Here is a 26,321-nt window from a genome sequence, read left to right on the forward strand (position 1 = left end):
GCAAACCACTCCAGTGTCTTTGCCAAGGAAACCCTAAGTGGGGTCATGAAGAGATAGAGATGACTAATCAACTAAGCAACAACTCCTAAAATTTAGGTTGCATGTCAGACTATGCCTGGCTTTCCTCTGGGTTTCCAGAATATTAATTTCTCTGGCTGGTTCCTCTGCTTTTTTTTTTTTGGCTAGGCAAGGGGGTTAAATGACTTGCCCAGGGTCACACAGCTGGTAAGTGTTATGTGTCTGAGGCCGGATTTGAACTCAGGTCCTCCTGAATCCAAGGCCGGTTCTCTATCCACTGGGCCACCTAGCTGCCCCAGTTTCCTCTACCTTTTAAGGAATGAAATTATCATTAAGACAAACCAAGAAATTACTAGCTCTTCTGCGTTAGACAAAAAAGAAAGCCCCAGTTGGTGTCCAAATAATTAAAAGTCTTTCATCACTACTAGAAGATGCCTCTGTCCTAGGTTTGTGGTCTGTTTTCTCATTTATTCCTTATTTCCAACCAGGTAGCCTATAGCATAAACTGATAACACTATAGCTTCTTTCTCCTTCCGTTGCTCTTCATCTAAATGATCCTCACTATTTTTATTTTAGATTTCCTCCCAAGAGTGCATCTTCTTAATATGCAATGCTACTCTTCCCACCAATAGTGCCTTTCACCTATGATGTTCCTTTTACATAAATGAAAGCTTTCAAGCTCCAAATTTGAGTTATAGGTCTCATCTCATGATGTCTCAGTGATACCTATGAAGGAAAATGTGCTTCCTTGTTTTAGGATCTCTAGGTCATCCTGCTTGTTGCCCATATTTTGTTCATTTGTATATAAATATTTGAGGCCATGGGTTTTACTGATGGCTTCTTTCTTGATTTTGTCATTTCTCTGTTGCTGGTCTTCTTTCCACACTATGGCTACTCTTTATGGTGTCTAGCTTGTTGCCTACCCTAGACAATTTTCTCCTCCTCCTTTCTTTTCAGTTTAAAGCGTTTTTAAAATTAAATTTGATGCCAGGCAAATTCATTCTTTTCAGTTCCATCTCTAGTCAGAAGCCTGTCATTCTTATATTTTAAAGCTTGGTCCAGAAAAAAAAAAAATCCCATTCTCAGATATCATCTTCTTAACCAGTTGTTCACTTCCCAAGTTTGTCTCAACTCTTCTACAACATCTTCTCTGATGACTTTAGACAGTGATATCTTTTTTCTGTGACTTTCTACTAAAGTTTCATAGTTTAGCACTTAATCATTTTTCATTTGTTTCATGTGTTTTAGTCTTGTGTTGCCAGCTAAATTGTAAGTTATAGTACTTGAGTTTACAAAACCAAATGCACAAGCATAGCATGGGTTAGACTTGGGTAGACAACAGTTCATATGAAAAAAAAAGACTTGGGGGTTTTAATGGATTGTATACATACTTCTTAGTATAATAGTTCATAGGGTGTATGGAAACCCTCTTTCCCTCCCAAAAAAATGGCAAACATAATTTCATAATGTATTAATATATAAATATAATGAGAGTGAGGAGTGAATAGTCCTACTATGCCCTGCCGTCATCAGATCACATGTGAAATACTATATCTAATTTTAGTTATACTAGATGGAATATATTCATAAAAAGGCAACCAGGATGATGAAGGGATTCACCATGTGAGATCAACTAAACATAGAGGTTCTTTACAAAAGTCCGTGGGGCAGCTAGGTGGCACAGTGGATAGAGTACCGGTCCTGGAGTCAGGAGGACCTGAGTTCACATCCAGCCTCAGACACATAACACTTACTAGCTGTGTGACCCTGAGCAAGTCACTTACCTCCATTGCCTAGCCAAAAAAAAAAATAATAAGTAACAAAAGTCTGTGGATTTGGGGTGTATGTGTGAGTGTGTGTGTGTGTATGTGTGTGTGTGTGTATTTCAGTATAATTGGTTTCCTTTGTAATCTTATGTCATTATTTAGAGGAGCAGCTATATAGTACAATGAAAAGAGTGATGGACCTGGAATCAGGAAGACTAAATCCAGCATCAGCCATTAACTAGCTGTGTCATCCTGAGCAAGTCATGTAGCTTCTGTCTGCCTTAGTTTCTTCATCTGTAAAATGAGGATATCTCACAGGGTTGTTGTGAAGATCAAATGAATTAACATGTAAAGCACTTTGCAAATATTAAAGCACTATATAAATGGTAGCTGTTATTATGATTATTTATTTTTTGTATTAAAAACATTATTCTGAGAAGGGACCCTGCCTCCAAACTGCTCAAAGGGTCCAGGACATGAGAGAGAAAAAAGCTTAAGAATCTCTGGCCTAAAGGATCTCTGAGGGTGTTTAGACTAGGGGAAAGAAGACTTAGGCAGGATAAACGAGCTCTTTTCAGATATTTGAAGGGTTGTTGTATGTGAGGTTGACAGGATGATAAGGAAGCTCAAAACCATATCATGTGAGCCCCAATTGAAAGAACTGGAGATGTTTATCCTGAAGAAGAGAGAACTTTGGGGAAACATGGTAGTTGTCCTGAAGTATTTAAAGGTTTTTAAGTGTCTAAGCAGGATTAGGTTTGTTTTAGGACTGATTATGGATAAGATGCAGGAGAGCAGATTTCAATGCAATATGGAAAACTTCCTGATGAACAGAGGTGTATACACATTTGACAAGCTACCTTGAGTTCCCTATCCTCTCGAACAAAAGGAACTGATCATTTCTGAGGGATTCCTGTACAGGGAAAGGTAACTTCCAGTGTTAAGATTCTATGAATCTATGTTTCCTTCAGACAGGGACTTAGTTTTCTGATATAGCTGTGTATCACCCCATATTATTTGATGCAGTGTAGGCTCTCAGTGACTGCTTGTTTAAGAATTCATTAAAACATATTTCCTCTGCTCACTAGTCAGGTTTCCTATTTAAGAGAATCTTGGCTGGTTTAAGAAATGTAGTAAATGGGGCAGCAAGATGGCTGCATCTGTAGAGCATCATGCCTGGAGCCAGGGGGACCTGAGTTCAAAATAGGCTTCTGACACTTTCTAGCTGTGTGACCCTGGGCAAGTCACTTTACCCTGATTGCCCCCCCCCAAAAAAGAAATATAATAACCTATTTCTATATTCCCCTCTGCAGAATGGCCTGTAGCCCAGTGTAAGCCACTCGACTAGCTCTGTGACGCAGGAGAGACTCTCAGGCTTCAAGCTGTAGTAAAGTGCTAAAGCAAGTAGGAATGAAGATAACCCTGGGACCAGGAAAATCAGCATAGTCACCATTGGTAGTGTTTTACAAGGGGTCCTACCCTACTAGAATAAGACTTCTAGGCAGTTACTTTGAAAGAAAACAAGAGAGGGAAAAAATAAAAAAGAAAGACCATAGACCAAAGTGGCTTGCTAACTAGGGCTTTTAGGCTAATAAATATATTTGCCATTCTTCTTGCGTACTTTCATCAAGCTGCATGTTTCATGTTTTATTTCCCCTTAAAGACTGCCATTGATATCTACGTACATCTGCATAAAAATGTGAAGTGGAGAATTTCTTTGCACCCTACATCTAGAAAATGGACAAAATAATAATTTTTTTTAAATTTAGTATTGACAAGACTTTGGGGAAAACCAGGATTCTGAAATTGCTGTTAAACCTTCTGCTTATTGTTAGTCTTTTTAAAGAGTAGTCAGTACTCAATAAGAATTAGAAAATTAATCATGTTCTTTGACCTAGTTATGTCATATTTTGAAATGTAACCAAAAGATATAATTTAAAGGAATTTTAAAAGACCCTGCTACATAAATAGTTCTCATTGCTTTACTACTAATCAAGCAAGCAAGCATTTAAGTGTCTACTATATGCTGTGCACTGGAGATAGAAGGACAAAGGAGAAACAAGGAACTTATATTTGAATCAGAGGGACAAGACACACATATAGAGATATGTAAAAAGCATGTAGAAGGTTCCCAGTGTGGGAAGGTATTGGCAACTGGGGGAACCAAGAAAGGCTGCATACTGATTGTGGCACTCAAGCTAAATTGAAGAAAATTAGGGATTCTAAGAGGCAGAAGGGAGGAAAGAGATCATGCCAGCCTTGGGAGACAAGCAAGTACAAAGACACAGAGACTGAAGATGAAGTGTCATTTGTAAAGAAAAAAGAAGGCCCTTGTGGCTAGACTATAGAGTGCACAGAAAGGAGTAAAGGTAGAATGGATCCAGATTGTAAAGAAGTTTAAATGCCAAAGGACTTTACATTTGATCCTGGAGATAGTATAGGGAATTTATTGAGCAGGATGTTGATATGACCATATTTACAATTTTGGAAAATTACTTTGGCAATTGAGATCAGGAGGGATTGGAGTGGGGAGAGAAGACTTGAGGCAAAAAAGACCAGTTAAGAGAGAAACGATAAAGGACCTGAATCCAGATTGGAGAATAGAGGACTTATACAGAAGATGTTGCAGAAGTAGAAGTGACTAGATTTGGCAATTGATTGGCTTTGTGAAGTAAATGATAGTGAAGAATTAAGTATGGCATCAAGGTTACCATGCTAGATGAATGGAATGATAGTGGTCACCTTGACAGATATAGGAAAGTTAAGAAGATGTGTTTAGAGAGAAATGAGTTCTGTTTTGGACATATTTTGGTTTGAGATGACTACAGGACACCCAGTTTGAAATGTTGAAAAGGCATTTCATGATGTGGGATTGGATGTTGGGAGAGAGAGCAGGGGTAGACCTAGAGATCTGGGAGTCATCTGCATAGAGATCATAACTGAACTCATAGAACCTGATAAGGTCACAAAGTGATAAGAGTAAAGAGACAAAAGAGAATATAGCCCAGGACAGTCTTGTGGTACATCCACAGTTAGGGCTTGTGACATAGGTAAAGATCTAGCAAAAGAAATATAAAAGGAATGGTCAGAAAAGTAGGAAGAAAACAAAGAAAGTCATGAAAACCCACAAAAACTCAAAGAAAGAAATAATGTCCAGAATGAGGTGGTCGATGGTGTCAAATTCTACAAGGAGGCTAAGAAGGATAAAGATTAAGAAAGATAACATTAGATTCAGCGACTTAGAGATGGCTGGTAACTGAAGAGAGCAGTTTCATTTGAGTGATAAGATCAAAAGCCAGATCCCAAAGGACTTAGAAGAGAATGAAAGGAGAGTAAATGAAGATGATGAATATAGATAGCTTTTTTGAGGAGGGTAAGTAAGAAAGAGAGGAGTGAACCAGGACAATAGCTAAAACGTGTGATTGAATCTAATGAGAATTTTTTTAAGGATAGTGGATCTTTATACACATTTTTATAGGCGGGGGAAGGAAGTACTATATAGGGAAAGATTGAAGATTAGGGAAAAGGGTGATGATAGGACAATCTACTGTAGAAGACAGGAGAGAAGTCAACAGTATATGTAGAGGGGTTGGCCTTGGTGAGAAGGGGCATTTTTTCATTAGGGCCTAGAGAAAAGAAGGACATAATGAGGAACATGGAGGGGTTGTGAGAGGAGGAGGAGGAAGTGAGAAAGGGGTGCTCATACTAAGCCTCTGTTTTCTAAGTAAAGAATGAAGCAAGGTCCTCAGCTGAAAAGGTTAGGGGAGAAGGTGCTGTGAGCAGTTTGCAGAAACCATTGTAGGAGTTAAAAAGGCCATTTGATGCCATGTTTGTTTCTGATAGCTTAATCATGTTGCCCTTTCATGATAGGACTAAATAGCATTTCTCAGACCACTTTCTTCCTATGATTTCTTTCACATTATTGTGAGTAGAATTTAACTATGGAGTCAAGGAGGAGTTGTTAGTTTAAAAAAAAAATACCATGTTTGAAACCAGCATCATCCGGTTGAAGGAGCACTAAAATCAGTCAGAGATCACCTAATCGAACCCCCTCATTTTATAGATGAGGAAACAACCCCAGAAAAGTTCAATGATTTGCCCAAGGCAACATAGCTAGGATTTGAACTCAGATCTCTTGACTCTAAATCCGGTGCTCTTTCTACTTTCCCACATGTGGCCCCCCACTTCAGTCACAGCACTGGAGCTTAGTCAGCAACCATTCACTTTACCCAGTTCACATTTTGCAACTATTATGTCTTCTTTCTGTAAAATATTTGGGCAGATGCACCATTGAGGCAACTCCCATCTGAAACATCCACAGTGCCACCTTGAGCACTTCAGGGATCCAAGAACATTAAGGCCAGTTTGCCCTAATTCATGATAATGTGAAACATCCACCAATAGCAGAAGCAACAAGATCCATTCATCCAAGAAGGAATAGTTATGTCTCCTCCACTCTGATTGGATAATATGAAATACAAAGGTCCTCTTAGTAGACTCTAGGAATCAACACTGTGCCACGATGGCCCTCTAACAATGGACCATTGGCAAAGCCTTGGGAAGTATGAATGTTCCTTCAGTCAGCATGCCAGGATTTGGGGTGGCCTCAGGTCTGGTACATGACCCAGTATGTTCATATATATGGATTCTTTACCCAGACTATAGAATAAGTTAGGAAGAGCCTAAGAGTCTAATGACCAATACCCTGGTCTGTCGGACTGCAGTGTCATTGGCTCATAGGTTTTAGAGATCTTAGAAATCACCTAGTCCAACTCGCTCATTTTACAAATAAGAAAAACCGAGGTCCAGAGAACACTCATGTAATAAGCAGCAGACCTCAGATTCTAATACATACCCTACTAAATTTCTAAAACTAGTGCCCTTGCTGGTGGGTGGTTGAGTTCACAAACATGGCCAATTTTCTCCTTTCCCTAGATCCCTCCTGTAATAAGGCCAGCCACACATTTGTTCACGTAGGGGATCTTCCACTTCCACAGACTGCCCGATCACAAGATTTTAAAACACAAGCCAAGTTTATGTCTCTCTCTCTCTGTTTGCCACCTTGGAATTCAAAGTGTACATCTCTCCACCACCATACTACCACCAACCCAAAGAGTAAACTGACTGGCAGAATCATTCCTTAGGTCAGTCTCTTTAGCATTACATTTCCCACAATAGGACAACTGGCTCTCTGGTATCAAACTTTTGTTCTACATATAACGATGTAAACATCTAATCAAATTATACTTTTTTCCGGGGGGAGGGGGGAAAAACTATAGCTTCAAGCCACTTCCCTAGACACACACACACACACACACACACACACACACCCTACAATCACTCAAGAAGCATTTATTAAGCACCATCTATGTGCCAAGCACTCTGCTAAGTACTGAGGATACAAAGAAAAAACAAAAATTTAAAAAAAAAATACTTCCCTCAAAGAGCTTATATTCTAATGGGGAAGAAGTAATATAAATTAGAATATATAAGATAAAATGGAAGGTAACCTTAGAGAAGATGGCGCTAGCAGCTAGGGGAACTTGAAAAAGTCTCCTGAAGGAAGTAATATTTGAGTAAGGTCTTAAAGGAAGCCAGAGATTCTAAGAGTAAAAAGTGGGAAGAACATTCTAAGTATGGGGAATAGCCAGTGCAAAGGCATGGAGGTGGGAGATGAAGTGTCATGCACAAGGAACAGTGAGTAGGCTAGTATGGCTCAATCAGAGTACATGGAAGGGAGCAGAATGTCAGATTATAAGGTAGGAAGAAGATAGGTTGTAAAAGAATTTTGAAAACTAAAAGACTTTATATTTGATCCTGAAAGTAACAGGTAACCACTGGAGTTTACTGTTAAGGAGGTTAACATGATCATGCCTACAATTTAAGAAAATTACATTGGCAACTGAGCAGAGGATGAATTGGAGTGAAGAGAGATAACTTGAGGCAGGAAGACCGATTAGAAGACTATTGCAGTAGTCCAAGTGAGAGGTGACAAGGGCTAACCTAAGGTGATGGATGGGTAACTGGAGAGAAGGGACATAAAAGAGATGTTGTGAAAGTAATAATGACGAGATTTGGCAATGGATTGGGTTGAGTGAGAGGAGGCTGAGATGATACCAAGGTTCAAACCTTGGTGACTAGAAAGATAGTGGTGACCTTACCAGAAATGGGGAAATTCAGAAGAGGTTAAAAAAAAAAAGAGTTCTGTTTTGGACCCATTGAGATTGAGACACCTATAATAATATCCAGTTAAAAATGCCCTATACACAGCTGGTAAAGCAGAACTGGACCTCAGGAAAGAGAATGGGGCTGGATGAAGAGATCAGGAAGCATCTGCAGAGGGATAATAATGGAATCCATGGAACTGATGAGATCACCAAACAAGAGGCAGAGGGAAAAGAAAAGAGATCTCAGGACAGAGCGTTGGGGGACACCCACAGTGAATAGGCATGACATGAATGAAGATCCAGGAAAAGAGACTCAGAAGGAGGAGAATCAAAAGAGAATGGAGTCATGAAAACTCAGAGAGGAGAGATTGTCCAGCAGAAGGTGATCAACAGTGTCAGATGATGCAGAAAGTTCAAAGAGATTGCAGACTGAGAAAAAGCCATTAGACTTGGCAATTAAGAATAATCAGTAACTTTGGAAAGAACACTTTCAGTTGAGCAATGAGGTCAGAATCCAAACTGAAGAAGACTGAGGAGAGTAAGAGATGAGGAAGTAGAGAGACCAACTATGGACAGCTTTTTCAAGGAATTTAGCTGAGGAGAGGAGGAGAGATGGAAGATGATAGCTGGAAGTCATGGTAGGATCCAGGAAGGATTTTTTTTTTTTAAGGATAGGAGAGAAAGTAAAGAGTCAATAAATAGAGAAGAATTAATAATTAGGGAAATAGTGGGGATGACATTAGAGTCGATCTACTAGAGAAGACAAGAGGAGATGAGATCAATATGTATGTAAAGGAATTGGCTTTAGCAAACAGAAGAGCCATTTTATCACCACAAATCACCTTTTTGTGCAGTTTACCAATAGCTATGAATTGGATGGTGTGTTATCAAAATTACATATAACCCACTGTGGATGTTGTGAAACCTACCAACAAGTCAATGGCAACCTACCACCAATCACCTAGAGAGCCCTTCAGGTAAGTGACTGTGTCTGGTTGTCCATGAAACACCATTGGTCCCTTCCTGATTACAAGAATGGTCTTTTGGCAGGAACTCATGACTTTGGAGCATGTGCACCTCATACTTTATAAGTCTCACAGAAACCACAGCCCCTGTAATAGAATCAGTAGGAATATGTGGCTAAGGACATAGCAGATCCCTAATAGAAGCTCGTTTAAACATGCTTAACAGTACACTAAAGTGTACTGTTTATTCAACTGGGAGGTCTGTAGACCAAAAGACTGGGCTTGGGAACATGCCCAGAATCCCAGTGCTTCACCAGTAGAAGCCACTCAGCCTCACTCTTGTGACCCCCAGGGGTAAGGGACATGTATGTACCCTGTGACCTTAGCAGCATAGAAACTTATGTGTCAGTGCTAGAAGGGGGAGCCAGCTTGGTTAAAAGCAGTTGTTGAACATGAAAATCTTTGTGCAAACTACTCATGGCCTGAGTGTGAATTCTATTGATCCTAGTTGATCCTCTTTCATCCACAAGGTTTGACCTTCTTTGTTGACTTCAATTCCTGATTATCCTCTTGATACCTTCTCAAATTTGGGGATCCTAGTTTTCCCTGAACAGTTTAAGGCAGTGGCAAGATTATGCTGTTGACCTAGACTATGGTCCTCTTGGCATGCTGACATTTGGAAGCAGTATGGCGAAATCAAAAGAGCACTGACTTTTGGAGTCAGAGGACCTGGGTTCAAATTCCCTCGCCTCCCCCCCTCCTTCCCTCATCGTCAATACTTAATAGCTGTGTGACCTTTAAGTTAAAACACTTAACCTCTCTGCACCTCTGTTTCCTTATATATAAAACAAGGGAGTGGGATTAGAGGGTTTCTAAGGTCCTTTCCAGCTCTAGGTGATGGTGCTATGCTCTGCTGTCACTATCCTTTGGAACCTGATTCACTAGTCACAATTCTTCAGTTGTTCTTATCATTCTTTCAGATACTCTAAAGGAAAAAGCCAGAGTAGCCCACTAAGAAGGAAAGAGCTGTGATAAGGAGCAAGATTCCTGTTATTTCCTGGAGTAATCTTGTTGGGCTATGTGGGTTTCCCAACACATCTACTGAAAATGCCGCTAGAAGAAACTGAGCTACCATGAACAACTCTCATTTTTATTATTATGCCACTCAAGACTCAGAAGATAATTATAATATTATTAATTATATTCTTTCTTTTAAATATTTAGCCCATGCAGTGTGTGTTTACCTGAACTGTTGTTCATTTAAAATATATATTTATTTAAATCTCTGTTTTTCTGGATTATATTTTAGGTGATGTTCCATGTAAAAACCTATACAAGATTCCTCTCAGAAACCTTGTTGGCAGAAGCATTGAGCGACCTCTCAAGTCACCCTTAGTACCCAAGGTCATCACAACCCCAACGTCAGTGGGGATTGGCATAGCAGCCATTCCTGTCACTCACTCCTTATCCCTGTCTCGGATGGAAATTAAAGAAATAGCAAGTAGGACACGAAGAGAACTATTGGGTAATTTCTTATGGATTTGTAGCATCTTTATTTTCAAATCTACCAGTGATTTTTTTTTAAACGTCAGTCATCCTTCTGTGAATAAAGGGTGAAAAGGTGAATTTCTGTAATCAGAAAGCTGGTTTAATTCATCTCAGTAAACATTTATTAAATGCCTGCTATGTGCAAGTCAATGTGCACGGGTGAAACAAAGACAAAAATAAGACAGTCCTGCCCTCAGGGATCCGACTTTCTCCTTGGGAGGCACAGCCTGTTCACAGAGAAGGAAATATGACATAGTTTGAAGGGTGTGTGGAGAAAATACTAACAACAGAACGCAAAGGAAAGAGCTCTAGATGTGGAGTCTAAGGACCTGGATTTGAATCTAGGCTTGGTCACACAAGGTCCCCTCGTGACTTTAGATAAGTCACTTAACCTCTCTGAGTCTGCCATCTTCTTAGAGGTAAAATGAGGCTTTTAGCCTGTATAACCTCTCTGGATCTCAGTTTCTTCCTCGTTTGTATAATTAGAAAGTTGGACTAAGTGACCATTAGGGTTCCTTTGAGCTCTAAAGCAATGATCTTCTAGTGAGCATTTGATCAAGGAAGACCTCCCAGAAGTTGCACCTGAGCTGAGACTTGAAGGAATATCAGGATCCTAAGAGGAAGACAGTTAAGAAGGGGTGCACTCCAGGACTGGGGAAACATTCAGAAGTTAGGGATTGGCGGTCTGGTCTAGGGAGCAGCAGACAAGAGTCCAGTTTGTCAGAAACACTGAGTGGACAGAAGGGAGAAATATGAAATGAGACCAGAGAGGGAGGATGAAGTCAAAATTATGGAGGCCCTTCAATACACCTGGCATTGCCTACACACAGAGGGAGCCGGAGGAGGTTTTTAAATAGGACAGTGATATGGCCAGGCCTGTGCCCTTGGAAGATGATTTTGGCAGCTGTGGGGTGGGTGATTGGAGAGAGGGAGAGTGCAAAAACAGGGACAACAGTTAGGAGTCTGTTTTAATAGCCCAGGTTATAAGACCACAGATTCAGAGCTAGAAGGAGCCCTAAAGGCCCTCAAGGCCAGCTCTCTAATTTTATAAAGAAGGAAGGAATTGAGACCCAGAGAGGTTATGTGATTTGCCTGAGGTCACAGAGCAAAGCTGGGATTTGAACTCAGGTTCTGTGATTAAAAATCCAGTATTATCCACTGTACCATGCTGTCTCTCTACCAAGTGTCAGGTGATACATACGTGAAATAAGGCCATGGCTGTGTGTGTGGAGACAAGGAGGTGGATGCAAGGTGGTAAATTTGGAATCAGTGATCTGTGTCAACTGATTGGAGATGAGAAGGGAAAGGAAAGAATCAAGGATGACTTCAGGGTTACATACTTGGGGTTAGTACCCTCAAAAGCAACCCTCAAAACCCCTTTGAAGAAGGGGTTAGATTCAGGAGAGAAGATGATGAGTCCTGCTTTGGAACTCTTAGGTCTGATTTACCAATGGCTCATCCAGGTAGAGGTAGTTGATATTTCATGCTTGTTCAGTTGAATACATGAAGGCCTAAATTCAGAGTAAAGATAAAACCTTGGGGTAGGAAATTAATAATAATCCAGCAAACAAGACTGAGGAGGAGTGGTCAGGCTGGTAGAAGAAAAAACCAGGAGAAAGTAATAGCATGGAATATGAGGGAGAAAGAAGAGGCAATCATTAGTGTCAAAAGCTAGAGACATGTTAAGGAGCATGTGAACTGAGAAAAGGCAACCAAGCTTAGCAGTTAAGAGCTCATTGTTAATCTTTGAGAGAACAGTTTCTATCAAGGGTTGAGAACAGAAGCCAGACTAGAAGGATTAAGAAGTAAGTGGTAAGGAAGGGAAAGTGATGGGTGTAGCTGACTCTTTCTAGCAGTTTGGCAGTCAAAGGGAGAAGACATATTGGATGACAGTCTGAGGGTAGAGGGAAAGTCAAGTGAAAGGTGTGTGTGTGTTTTTTTAATATGAGGAAGACTTCTCTGTGCTTATAGGCCTTGGGGAAGGAGGTAATAGATAAGGAGAGTTTGGAGATAAGAGACCTAGACCGAAAATACATGAATAATGAGGTAGACCTCCAGAGAAGACACAGGAGTGGATTGAGGGCACTAAGGTTTATGCTTTGGAAAATAGAAAATCCATTTTTTCCTCAAATATAGGAACAGAAGTAGAGGATTGGTAAAGGTATAGAAGGCCTCTCTTTTCTCTGTCAAGTAGGAGGCAAGGTCATTTGGATAAGGGAGGTGGGGCCTAGGTGCTTGATAAGAAAAGATTTTGAATGGCTGGATGGGCAACCCCAGAGCGGAAGGTAAATCGGGAAGGAATAAGGCCCAGTAGGTAATGTTGATTTGTATTCAGTTCAGGGACACTGGGAGACAAAAAGATATTTAGTGGGAGTAACAAAGGGTGGAGGATGGGCTGGACCTAAAAGGCAAAGTCAATCAAACAAAGGGGCAAGGCATTCAAAGGTGGAGCACAATGTATAATTGAATTGGTTAATTATTGGATTAAGGCTGTCGAGGAAGGAAAGTGAGACCAGAAGAACTAGAACCTGTGTGGAATGACTAAAAGGTGAGGAGGATGAAGAATAGAAGAATATGGCCCTGGGAAAAATGGAAGGATAACAAATTATGATCAGAAAAGGGTATTTCCAAGTCCAAAATCATGGAGCTTTGACATTTTGTGTTGATAGTAAGATATATAGGTAGCTGTGGTGAAGAAACGATGTAAAAATTAAAGAGGTGAATGAACTGGGGTGGGGGAGATATGTTTGAAGGAGTATCACTGTGTTTATCGAAGTCCCCAAGTATGAGAGAAATGGTTAGAAAGGAGAGGAAGACTATAAGACCCAGGTACTGTGCTCCACAAGAAAGGAATAGCCTGGAAGCCAGTAGATTTACAGCCCTAAGTCTCTGGGGTGAATGTTATAGGTGGATGCAGTTAACCTTAAAAGAAGGATACAAAGTGATAGAAGAATGGTCTGGAGGTGGCCACAAGAAACAAGGTATATGCCTATTCCTCCTTCTGGCCCAGTGTTTTGGAGAGTAAAGAGCAACTAGAACTAAAGAAGGTAGCCAAGGATGAAATTTCTTCTGGAGGAAGCTGTCTGAGAACAAGAGGATGGAAAGAACATGGAAAGAAAAGTTCTAGGATGAAGAAAAATTTGTCAATAAGGTGGTGGATGTTCTAGGGACCACAGTAGAAGGGTAGGGCATGGGAGGCGTAGAGTTGAGACTAGATGGAAATGAGGTTGTTAGAGAAGTATTTTTGTCAGCAAACAGTAACTCTCAAGCACAAAGGTTAGGGGAGCAGGAGAAAATAGGAGCCAGAAAATAAAGGGAAGTACCAACTGCTTGGGAATCCTTCCTGTAAAAATTTTGTGTTGAAGGACTGTTGAATTGTTTGAGGCAAAGAAGGGGCATCAATATCCTCAGCATATTATTTCTCCAAACACAGGAGAGTTGGGGATGTGGGCAGTGAAGAGAACAGGAAAAATGCCTGGATCACTGGGTCTGGTTCAAGTTCTGGGCTGGGTGACGGTGATCTGGTCTTGGCAGCTGTGGGCCAGGTAACCGGGATCCAGATTGGGTTACTCTGTTGCTGGACATGTCTAAGACTTTCATGGTTATGAAAGGAGAAAAGAGAAAACCAGTGGAATATCTGCCAATGATAACGACAGCCCACAATGCCATGTGGGGAAGGTATCCTCTAATCCTGGACTGCTGCAGCTATGCTTTTCCTTTCCTCTAAGTGGGAATGGCCTTTACTTTGGTGGTAGTGTGAAGAGGGAGAATGGAGCAGCAATGAAATGTCTGTGAATGTATATGAGAGCCTGCAGGGTTGTTTTGGCAATATTATAAAGATAACTAAGTCTCCCTGGTTCTTACCCAAGCAAGCCACTTAGTAACTAATGACCTGTCATTCTTAATACACAAGTACTAATCAGAGAAAGCCAAATGTTATTTGTCAACTTCTTAGTAGTTGGCCAGGGTTCTGATCAAGGATCCTGTGGTAACCCTGATCTTGAGAATATTTCTATGTTCCTCTGAACTAATCTTTTCCTCCTGAGTCTAGGCCTTTCCGATGAAGTTGGACCAAGGTCCGAAGGAGCACCAAAGCAGAAGACAACATCTCGAAAGCAGCTAGAAGGGGAGCCCAAGCAGGGAGCAGTGAGGTCAACAAGCAGCGACAGGTAACCTGATATTCTGGGCCAGTCCGATGATTTAGTATTGGGATTAGAATGAAATAAGGCACTCGTGGACCTTAAAATGCAATAACAATGTTACTTAAATGATGTAATTCCTAAAGTTAAAGATCAATCAAGCATTTGTCAAGCTCTTACTATGTATGCTAGGTGATGTACTAGGTGCTGGAGACAAAAAAAATACATAAATGAAACATTCCCTATTTGCAAGGATAACTAATTCAAGTTAAACTCTATTCTTCTTTACCTCCATATTCACAATGACAACTGGCCAGGGCAGGTCAGAAAGACATTCCATCAAAGCTATGGCTGTTCCACTAGAACCTCCAATATCAACTTTCCATATGCTAGACCTTTTATCCCATAAGTGATAAGGAAGCCAAATAAACTGCTGAGAATGGCCTCCCTGATTCCTTAAAAAGAAACTACATAAAACATCTCCTTCTCTCATTCCTACCTGAGCAGTCCACTGTAACATTTCACCTAGTGGGTGATTAAAACTAGGTAGATTAAAATTGGTTTTGACAGGTAGGTCAAAGAAAATGAGTTTCTTAGTGCCTGTCTGATCATCGTACTTACCACATCATTTTGCACTGAAATTTGGCTTGCCAAAAGGAATTAAATATCAGAAGAAATGTCCTCATTCACTCCTTGTGATAATCCCTACTGAGAGATAAAGATGGCGGAAAAGCCCATCAGTACTCTGAAGGAAGACGACCTAGATTCATATCTTAGCTCTGCTGTTTTCTACCTGTTGTACCTTGGCCAAGTCACTAGGGCTCCCTACCCTTCATTTCCTAATCTTCAAAACTAGAGAGCAAGATGAAGTGATGCCTGAGGTCTCTTCTAGCTTCAAATCTAAGATACCTGACCCTTTGAAGGCACCTCTATCATGGTATCTGGCAGCAATAAGTACATCTCAGAGGCAAAAATCAAGTCTGACTGAAGGAGAAGGGAGAAGTGCATTGAAGAGATGGTATTTGCAGTAGATCTTGAAGTAAGAGAATAGAAAAGGCCAGAGATTGGGGGAAGTACAATTTAGGTATGGGGGATGGCCTGCACAAAGGCACCAAACCAGCTAGGACCAGAGAATGAAGTCATCTAGTTTTCTACATGTAGAAAAGAACTATGGTGGGAAATTTTTTTTTCAGGATTCAGTGATTTGCACCTCTCTCAATCAGTTTTGCTTTATGATCCTTAATGCACCAAATTTAACCAAAATTTCGATGTTCTGTACATTAGACTCCAACACTATTTCCTGTAGTAGGCTGTAGCAACCTATGGTACACACATACAAAGGTTAGCTTACCAACCACAGCACAGAGGAGTGGAAGCTGATGCTAGGTCAGCAGGACACCCTCTTAACAGAGCACAGAGAATGGGGCCCATTGGCTCCCTCCTCCCCTGGCCTGCCCAAAGATCCCAACCTTAAGGAACAAGATGTCAAAGTTGCTGAGCTCCTGCTACAATGTAGCAGGCAGTTCTGCAGAAAGTAGTTTTGTTACTAAAAGTACAGGAAGGACACCATAATCCTGACATTTTTCCCATCTTGCTGTCCTGCCAATCAGGTTTTCATTCACATCACCCCATTGGAACTTGATTTTCTCCCCCTTTAAAATGAGGCTCATCTAAATGGTCTCTAACGTTCCTGTTTGCCTCCAAACCCTCTGATCCAGTGATATGCCACACTGCCTAATGCCATGCTTATTGCAAACTGATCATATCCTCCATGTCAGACTGTGAACCCACTGAGGGCAGGTATTGCTTCATTTCTCATCTTTGAAAATCACAGTTCCTGGCACATAGCTGATACATAACATATGTTCATTGAACTGAAGGTAGCAAACAACAGAGCTAAAAATTTGACTACAGGTAATCTAACTTCAAATCCAGAATAAAATATAAAACTCCTCTTTTAACATTTAAAGCCTTTTCTTTATGGGTATGACCTATTTGGGGGACTGATTATATTATTCTACCTTCTGTACTCCACATTTCAGCTAGAGAGGCCTACTTGCCATTTCTTTTACATGACAATCCACCTCTTGCCTTCATGCCTTTCCCCAGGCCATACTTCTGCTGGGAATGTGCTCCCTCCTAATCTCCATCCTCATTCACTTATAGCTCAGACTAAGTGCTACCTCATAAGAGGTCTTTCCTGATTCTCTCAGCACCTCCTCTCTCCCCCCAGAAAAACTGCTTAGCATTTATCTTGTATACATTTTGTATTTGCTTACCTGTGTACATGTTGTTTCCTCTCAGTAGTACATAAGCCCTTCTAAGGAAGGTACTGTTTTGTTTGGTCTGCATCCATAGTACCAGGCCCAATGCCTGGCCTGGCACATCGTAGGCATTAATAAATGTTTGCTGAATGGAATTGAAGTTTGAGTGATCTGCAAACTCACTGTGAGTCAACAGTGTGATATGGCAAACAAGACAGCTGGGGCTAGCCTTGACTGCCATATAAGGGAGATCTCAAAGCTTCTCTGCCCTGACCAGGCCACATCTGGAGTCCTGGGTTCAGTTATGGGCAGCATGCTCTAAGATGTGCATGGACAAGCTGGAGCTCATCCAGAAAAGAGAAAATAGGATGATGAGAGGACTAGAGACCATCACATATGGGGATCAGTGAAAGGAGTTTAGTATAGTTAGGGGGAGACTTGTGGGGGACCTGATAGCAGTCTTCTGGAGGCAGCTAGGTGGCCCAGTGGATAGAGCACTGGCCCTGGAGTCAGGAGGACCTGAGTTCAAATCTGACCTCAGACGCTTGACACTTGACACTTACTAGCTGTGTGGCCATGGGCAAGTCACTTAACCCCATTGCCTAGGCACTCCCCCCCCCCCAAAAAAAGCAGTCTTCTGGTACTTGAAGAGCTGCTGTGTGGAATTTGCTACAGCTTGGCTCCCATAGGCAGCACTAGAGACAGTGGTATGTTACAAAGAAACAGCATTATAGGGAGGACTCTTGGTCGTGTATGGTTTGGGCTGGAGAACTTCAGAGCTCCCTGCAATCCAGTCCAGTAGACATTCATTGTTTTTGTTCAGTCATTTTCAGTCAAATCCAACTCTTTGTGAGCTCATTTGGGGTTTTCTTGGCAAAGATGCTGGAATGGTTTGCCAGTTCCTAACCCAGCTCACTTCACAGATGAGGAAACTGAGGCAGACAGGGTTAAGTGGCTTGCCCAGGGTTACACAGCTATAAGTGTCTGAGGCCAAATTTAAACTCAGGTCTTCCTGACCCCAGGCGTGGTGCTCTATCTAGCTGCCTACTATGTGCTTGGTGCTGGGAAAACCAATGCAAAAATGAAAACCAAGGGGCCCATATTATGCTGAAGGATAGAGACTAAAGCCACAAGACTTGACAGATGACTGCATGTGGTAAGTGAAGTAGAGGAAAGCATCCTGGATGAATGTGAGATTGTGAGCCTGGGTTACTGGTAGAATGATGCTGCCTTCGTCAGAAATAGGGAAGTCTGGAGGAGGAGTTGGTTTAGGGGAAAGAAAACATGTTTCATTTGGGGCATGTGGAGTTTGAGATATCAACAGCACATCCGGTGAGATACCCAGCAGGCAGTTGGTAATACAGGACAGGAGAGAGATAAAAGCTAGATATATAGTTTTAGAGTCATCTGCATTGAGATGGCAATTCAGACCATCAGAGCTGATGACAGCACTGAGAGAGGGTGTCAGTCAATAAGTATTAAGTGTCTACTAGGTACCAAGGCATTATACTAAGTACTGGGGATAAAAAGAAAGCCAAAAGAGAGTCCCTCACAGTGTAATAAGGCAAACAAGATAAAGACAACTTTGTACAAACAAGATATATACAAGATAAATTGAAGATAATCAATAGAGGGAGGGTAGTTGCATTAAGGGGGAATCAGGAAAGGCTTCCTATAGAAGATGGGATTTTAGGGGCAGCTAGATGGTACAGTGGATAGAGCACCAGCCCTGGAGTCAGGAGGACCTGAGTTCAAATCTGGCCTCAGACACATAACACTCACTAGCTGTGTGACCCTGGGCAAGCCACTTAACCCCAATAGCCTCACCAAAATAAAAAGATAGAATTTTAGATGGGACTTGAAGGAAGTCAGGGAGTCAATGAGGCCAAGATGAGAAAGGAGAGCATTCCAGGCATGGGAACAGCCAGTGAAAATGCACAGAGCCTGAAGGGGTAATGTCTTGTGCAAGGAACAGCAAGGATAGTGTCACTGGATCACTGTGATGGGGGAGAGGGAGGTAAGACTGAAAGGACAAAAGGCCAGGTTGTGAAGTGTTTTGAATGCCAACTAGAGGATTGTATATTTAATCTTGTAGATGATAGAATGAGGAAAGACTTGAGGGAGGGTGACCAATTAGCAGACTGTTGCAATAGTTCAAATTTGAGATGGTGTGGAACTGTACCAGCATGGTGGCAATGTCAGCCAGAAGGGAGCATATGCAAGAGGTATTGTGAGGGTAAAATTTACAGGACTTGGCAACAGATTGAATAGGGGTGGGAGAGAGGTGATGAGAAGGAGAGTGAGAAGTCAGGGATAAAGAGAAAGAAGACAATTCTTCCCATTCTTAGATTCTGTGAATTTTAGATTCTATGAGTCATCAAAGATGACTGATGTTTTGAACCTGAATAATTGGGAAGATAATATTGCCATAAGCAGAATTACAAAAAGTTAGAAAAGAGTGGTAAGTTTCCAGTGGAGAAACAATATATTCTGTTTTGGACATGCAAAATTTAAGGTGTTGGCAGGAGGATATCCAAGTGGCCATGTCCAGATGTCAGTTGGAAATGCAAAATTTGAGCTCATGAGACAGATCAGGGCTGGATATGTAAACTTCTAAGTCTTCTATTGGATGGAATCAGTATTTCACAAAAGAATAAGTATTCATACCCAATTAAAGCAAAAGTAATTTTACTTAAAGTGATAGGTACAGTAAAAAGACAAAGTGCCCAGGCAAAGGATAGTTATTAATACATCACCAAATACCGATGAGCTAGATAAACAGAAATCTCCTCCCTCTCAGCCCCCCCGCCTCTCACCACCCAAGTGCTGGTGCTTCTGCATCTACAATATACAACCTTTATTCTCAGGGTGGATGCCTCACTTACATGCCATGCAAAAACTGAGGATCTCAGCCTTTTGGAGAGTGGGAGAGAATAGTGTAAGGAGGTATGGTCTTCAGTATACTGCTCTAGTACACCAGAGGATGTCATCCAATTACTGTATAATGGTTAAGTACCTTAGAACAATGATAGTTACTGACCAAGTGCTATATAAGCATTTCATATCTTAGGCTGTAACTCATCATGTGTGAAGCCTTCTTGGGTTAACTATCTCTTCCTGTTCTAATGTCCTGTCCCAGGATATTTTCTACTGACCTTATGCTACCTTATGAAGTCAGGGTTCAGTTAACAAGTATGTTTTAGGGGCAGCTAGGTGGCACAGTGGATAGAGCACCGGCCCTGAAGTCAGGAGGACCTGAGTTCAAATCCAGCCTCAGACCAAACACTTGACAATTACTAGCTGTGTGACCTTGGGCAACTCACTTAACACCAACTGCCTCACAAAAAAAAAAAAAGCAAGTTTCCTTTAAGTGCCTACTGAATGCCAGGCACTGTGCTAAGTAATGGAGATACAAAGAAAGGCAAATATCACCAGAAGCAGCAAACAAAAAAACAAAAAACCCAGCCCCTCCACTCAAGGAATCTAATGGGAAAAAGAAGGAAAAGGAGGAGGGGAATGTAAATATGGCTTTTAAGGTAGAGAGGAAGGGATATGAGGGGGATCATATTGTATGGCTTCAAGCTTCTTAGTAAAATAGAAGGCAAGTTCATCTGAGAAAAAGGTTTGGAATAACTACTGGAGAATCAATCCAGGATAAATAACAGAAGTAACAAGGGCCAGGTTAAAGTTAAATAACAATCAATATGTTATGGACTTAGTGTGATCACATGACTTCATCCTGCAGTGATTACTGAAATGAAGTGGATCCGTGGGCAGAAAAAGCAAATTATAGGATGACCTAGAGTTAGGGATTTGCAAGATTGAAACAGACAAGTTCCTGGTTAGAGAAGAAGAGATTGCAGGTTCATGGTTAGAGAAGATATGAAGGCAGTAGGGATTCAAAGGTAGAGGACTATAGAATCAAGACTGATGGGAATAAGGTGAAGCTTGAAAAGGGATAGTGGATGGGGAGAACAAAGAGGGATTAAGGGGCAGGAGGTCAAGATAAATTTGATGAATAGATTCATGAGAAGTGAAGTGGGAGAAATAGAACAGGAAATTGTAATCAGAGAAAATTATTTCAGAAAGCAGAATCTTGGATGTGGAGCCATTATTGGTAGTGTTGAGGTGAACAAGCCTGTGAATCGCAAGGCTATAGTAAAGATGGTATTCATGAAAGTCAAAGAGGTTGAGAAATTGAATGGGCCAAGGTGTTAGATGGTAAACTCCAGAATCTATCATTAAACAAACTTGACAAATACTTACTTGGTGCTATATGGAAGGCACTCTGCTCATTACTGGAAATTAAAAAAAAAATAGGACTCGGACTCTGTTTTTAAAGAGCTAATAATCTAATAAAGAGGGAAAGATAGGTACACAAATTAACTGTCATACATGAGAGTATAGGATAAATGCAAAGGAGAGGTCCAGATAAATTACTATGAAAAACCTGAGGGAGGAAAGATCATTCTTTCCTAATCAAAGATATAGATATTGATAGCTATCCACAAGGGTAGAGATATTGTTGGAAAGCTCACAAAATGACCAATAGCCCTTTCTCTAAAGTACATGTAAAACTATCCTTTGAGTGGCCAAAGGATATTCATATTAGTTTTCAGGAGAATAAAAGCAAATTATCAATAATTATATGAGGGGCAGCTAGGTGGCACAGTGCATAGAGCACCGGCCCTGAAGTCAGGAGGACCTGAGTTCAAATCCGGCCTCAGACCAAACACTTGACACGTACTAGCAGTGTGACCATGGGCAAGTCACTTAACCCCGACTGCCTCACTAAAAAATAAAAAAATTTTAAAAAATAAATAATTATATGAAATTTTGTTTCAAACCACTAATAACAAGAGAAACTCAAATTAAAATAATTGTGAGGTTTTACCTCATACCCATCAATTTGCCCAAAATGTTAAAAAAAAATGGAAGCAGTCCATGGAGAGGCTACAGAAATATAAATATCTACTCTGTGCTAGACATTGTGCTAAGTGCTTTACAAATATTTCATTTGATCCTCACAACAACCTTGTGAGATAGGCACTATTATTATCACCATTTTACAGTTGAGGAAAATAAAGGTTGAATGACTTGCCCAGGGTCACACAGCTAATAAGTGTCTGAGGCTGGATCTGAACTCAGGTCCTCCTGTCTCTAGGCCCAGCACTTTGTCCACTATGTCCACTTTGTCACTGCCTTTAATATGGAGTTGTGAATTGGTCCAGCCATTCTGAAAATCAATTTGGAACTATACAAATAGTCACCAAATTGTTCATACTCTTTAACCCCACATCCCACCAGTGCCCCAAGGAAGACAATGATGGAAAAATCCTATGTATGACAAAATATCCACAGCAACATTCTTTGTGGTAACAAAAAGAAAGAAAAAAAAAAAGCCAAGCTGATGGCTCTGGGGTGGAAACAGTCAAACTGTGGCTGTGAATCTGTGGGTCTAATTTTGCTTCTACCCCCACCCACAACCCCAATCTAGTTCCCCTTCTCTTGAAATCTGACTAATGGCTGTATCTTGGACTTTGCTTCTGGGTTTGTCCCTGCCTACTTTGGCCTTGCTGCCTCCCTTATTTCCTCCTCTTTCTGAAACAAGAAATCTGCTCTGTGACCCAGAAATGGGTATCTCTCCAGTCAGTTACCACTATAGCTACTACTTGCCCACAGCCACACACATTCTCCTCTCAGACCTAATCTGTCAGCGGCACGATCGAGAACCCTCCATGCAGCTGACTGGCCCTGACACATGAATGGGGACCAGTTTCCATGGAACTCCTTCCTGTACATCCTGGCTATGTGTGCACCAGGAGTAGCTCCTTGGGTAGTATACAATTCATGTCATAACACTTCAGCCATTGGTCTTGGAAGACTGTTAAACTATGAATATGATTACCTAAGGTGTATAAGGGCCTCAGGTCAGGAATAGGTCAGTCTTTATGTGAGAGAGCATGCAAAGTATGTGCTTGTGTCAGGGACTTCACTTGGGCCTGCTGTAGCCCCTGCATGTGCTCCAACAGCCAAGGGTGAAAAACCCAACTGCACAAGGATAGGATGTGGGAGGCATGGGGAGACCACAGTTTGTCTGAAAAAAAATCTGGGGGTTTTAGTGTACTAGAAGTTCAGTATGTCACACAATGGCTAATTTTTAACTGCATTGAGAAGTGTTCTGCTATACTCTGTCCAGGTTAGACCCCTTCTGGGTTTGTGGACAGCTCTACACAGTGATAAATTGGAACAACTATATTTCCCAAGGCAACACATTCAACCTTTGGATAGTTCTAATAGTTAGCAAGTTTCTCCTTACAGTGAACCTAAATCTAACTCAGAACTGGCAGATTGCATCATGGCTAAGTCAGAGTACACCCCTCCACACCACCTTTGTGACTGAGTGAAGGGGTGGAGGAACATGGAGCATAGTCGTAAACATTTGCATCTCTGTGTAGATCTCCTCTGAAACTGTTTCATATGACCTTCTGCATAATCATGACTACATAGGGGTATATACATTGTACTGTTATGAGGTTGGTGTCAGTTATGGACCGGACCCTACTTGGCACACTTCCAAAGCTTGTTGGGCTAGACAAGTGGTGAGGCATAGTGTGTGTACTGCTGGACTTAGAATCAGAAAAACCAGATTCAAATGCTACATCTGACAATTAGTGTGAGCATGGGCAAGTCAATTAACCTTTCTAAGCCTCAGTTTCCTTTTGTAAAATGGGTATACTGTAGTAGCTACCTCATAGGGTCATTGTGAGATTCAAATGAAATATGTCAAGTACTTTGAATGTCTTAAATTCAGTGTCAATGACAGCAATTATTGTAGAATTGGATGAGAAAAAAAAATAGATTTCTTAACATGTCATTTTTAGGACAGCAGTCTCCACTCCATTGTGCCCCAGTGAGGAAGCTAAAAGCTACCTTAATCTGATCGATTATTTTACACAGTAATTTTTCTCTCTTTTCTTATAGGATCCTATCAGGCTCTTTTGAAAGACCTGTTTTTGAAGACAGCTCTGATGGGCGTCTCCTTTCTACAAGTTCAGATCCTGATACTCTGGCCACCAGAGAGGGGAGTCCACCCTCTGGAAGCCCATTTCAGCTCACAGCTTCCTTTGATGAAGATATTATTGACTTGAAGTAAAGACAATCTTAATCATATTTGCCATTTTATTTTTCTTACAGCAGTTTATACTCTCTAGGAAAGTATTGACACCACTTCCTGAGGAAAATCGGTCACTGATCTATTGGACTAACTGTTCTGCATATTAGGCCAGTCTGGGTAACTCTTCAACATTTGGTGCCATCTTGATCCTTGCTTTCTCAGTTCAAGTACCATCAGCCCCTCTTGGAATAAAGGTGGTAGATTTCATTGAGGTTTTAGATTGAAACTTTTAATAAAATAAAAGTATTCATTCTTCTTTACCTCAAACCTCTTATATTTGAAATACTTAGATGAATAATTATTTTTCAGTACAATTCTAATTTATTTCACATTATAAGTGTTTCATAGAAATATTTGATAAAGAAGTCATTTGATTTTATGACAAATAAGAATTTTCTTTAGCTTTGCTTTCTATAACCAAGAAATCCTGCTCCTATTGATAACTCAGTTTCGCTGTGATTAGATATAAAGAAGTAATACGGTTACACACAGGTGTGACCAGGTATTTGCCTGTTCTGCCAGTTCTGTACCCACTCTTTAGAGGGAAGCTGATTGACTGGCTTTCAGAGGTAGCCTTCCTGATATGCAGAAGAATGAGAATTTGTTGAAAACAAGAGACACTGATTTCCTTCCTTTAGTGTCCTTGTCTTTTATGTTAGATTTCTTTTTATTTTTCAATCAGAATGTCAAGAAAAAAAAATCTTCATCTTGAAATATTGTGCATAATTTCTTGTCTTTTCACTAACCACCACCCAAAAGGTGGACCTGCCACTTATGCATGCAAAGATGTATAATGTTGTCATTCCTCCCTAGCTTAGCATAAGAGGTTAAGAACAGTTTGGGGCTGGGCTGTTACAACAGATTTCATGGTGAAATTTCAGCCTTTTACCTTGGAAAATTGCATTATAATGTAGAGGTGAAGTGAAAATATACATGATCTTTTTGGTTATAAACATTTGGTTATAAAAATGACCCTCCCCAGTACCCAGTGCTCTTTCCCCTTAGTTCTCCAATTCTGTTGGCAGATTTCTCTCATTTCCCCTCAAGCACAGTCTTATAACCCTTTGATTTCAGTCCATCATACTTTCCTTTTTTGTGCATGGGGACCTTTGCTAGCCACCTATATGGAGAGTGATATAGTCTATACCACACTAAAACTAGCTCTAAAGGGTGATTTCCTACTTTGTATACTGATGCAATGAAATGTAACAGGTCAGTGATTTTACAGCTTTTATAGTTCAGGTTATGACAGTGTTTTTTTAGCCCACTAACCTGTGAGATACAGCCTTAATATAAAAACAGAAAGGAAACATGCAACCTCAATACTGTCTCCCTAGTTTGCATACTATGGATTACTTGGAAAAGTCCTTACCTCTGCATGATGAGCTCAGTATTAAACCCCAGAAGAAAGGCCAGATTTTTGTTTGGCAGAGGATGAATGATGGTTGAAAAGAATCATTTCAAAAGCAAGACCAAGAAGAAGAGTTCTTTTACTTAGGCATCGATTCAGCCTGAAAGCCAAAATAGGAACTGATCCATTAGTTCTTGGAGCATTTATGCTCCAAAGGTCTCCCATCATTTTCTGTTCACCTCCCTGATTCCTGTTTTATATCATAGTTTTTTTTAAAAACTATTTTCTAAATGTAATAAGCTTGTTTTTGTCTTCTTCATCCTGTCATTTTTCCTACTTTGGCTTCTCCTCATCCTGATATGTAAGAACAAGCAATTGCTAAAGGTTGTTTCCATGGAGGGATCATGAGCGTCAGATGAGCCGGAGTATTTGAGAAGGAGTCACAAATTCAAAGGAGCATTTAGAAATCAGAGAGAAGTACACTAGGGGGAGGGAAGTTGAGTGTAATGCAAAGGAAGAAAACCAGAAGGAGGCCACCACACACGTGACAAGCTATTTCATCCCTAGCCATTTTCACACAGTGAAGATAACAGACAACAAGAACCATAAGGAGCCACAAGAAAAAACTTGGAATAGATGCTTTAAGCTATAGTAGTAGCTAACATAATAGATTGGGATTGTTTTATTTCCAGTATTTAAAAGAAGAATTTAATATTTCTTTATTTTAAGAATCCATTATTTATTTCATCCTCCATCAGTACAGATTGTGACCCCTCATATTGCAAAACCAACCTGAAGAATTCTTTTTATTTAGGCTTCAGTTCAGCCTGAAAGCCAATACAGCAACTGATTCATTAGCTCTTGTAGTTGCTGTAGCCAAAAACATTCCTCAACTAACGGCCACCCCCTGGTGCTGAGCCTCTCTC

General features: G+C 40.7%; 1 protein-coding gene across 1 annotated transcript in view; it reads left to right on the forward strand.

Moving 5' to 3' along the window:
* Positions 1–24,247, forward strand: part of LOC114046911 (GTPase-activating Rap/Ran-GAP domain-like protein 3) — a 196,900-nt gene extending 172,653 nt beyond the window's left edge. The window contains exons 26-28 of the mRNA XM_027867524.1: positions 10,226–10,441; positions 14,516–14,633; positions 23,852–24,247. Coding sequence (XP_027723325.1) covers positions 10,226–10,441; positions 14,516–14,633; positions 23,852–24,023 — 506 coding nt within the window. The 3' untranslated portion in view covers positions 24,024–24,247. The remainder of the gene's footprint in view (positions 1–10,225; positions 10,442–14,515; positions 14,634–23,851) is intronic.
* The last annotated feature ends 2,074 nt before the right edge of the window (positions 24,248–26,321 follow it).

The sequence above is a fragment of the Vombatus ursinus genome, unplaced genomic scaffold (genome assembly GCF_900497805.2).
Source record: "Vombatus ursinus unplaced genomic scaffold, bare-nosed wombat genome assembly UNPS02014786.1, whole genome shotgun sequence".
In the NCBI taxonomy this organism is placed as follows: domain Eukaryota; kingdom Metazoa; phylum Chordata; class Mammalia; order Diprotodontia; family Vombatidae; genus Vombatus; species Vombatus ursinus.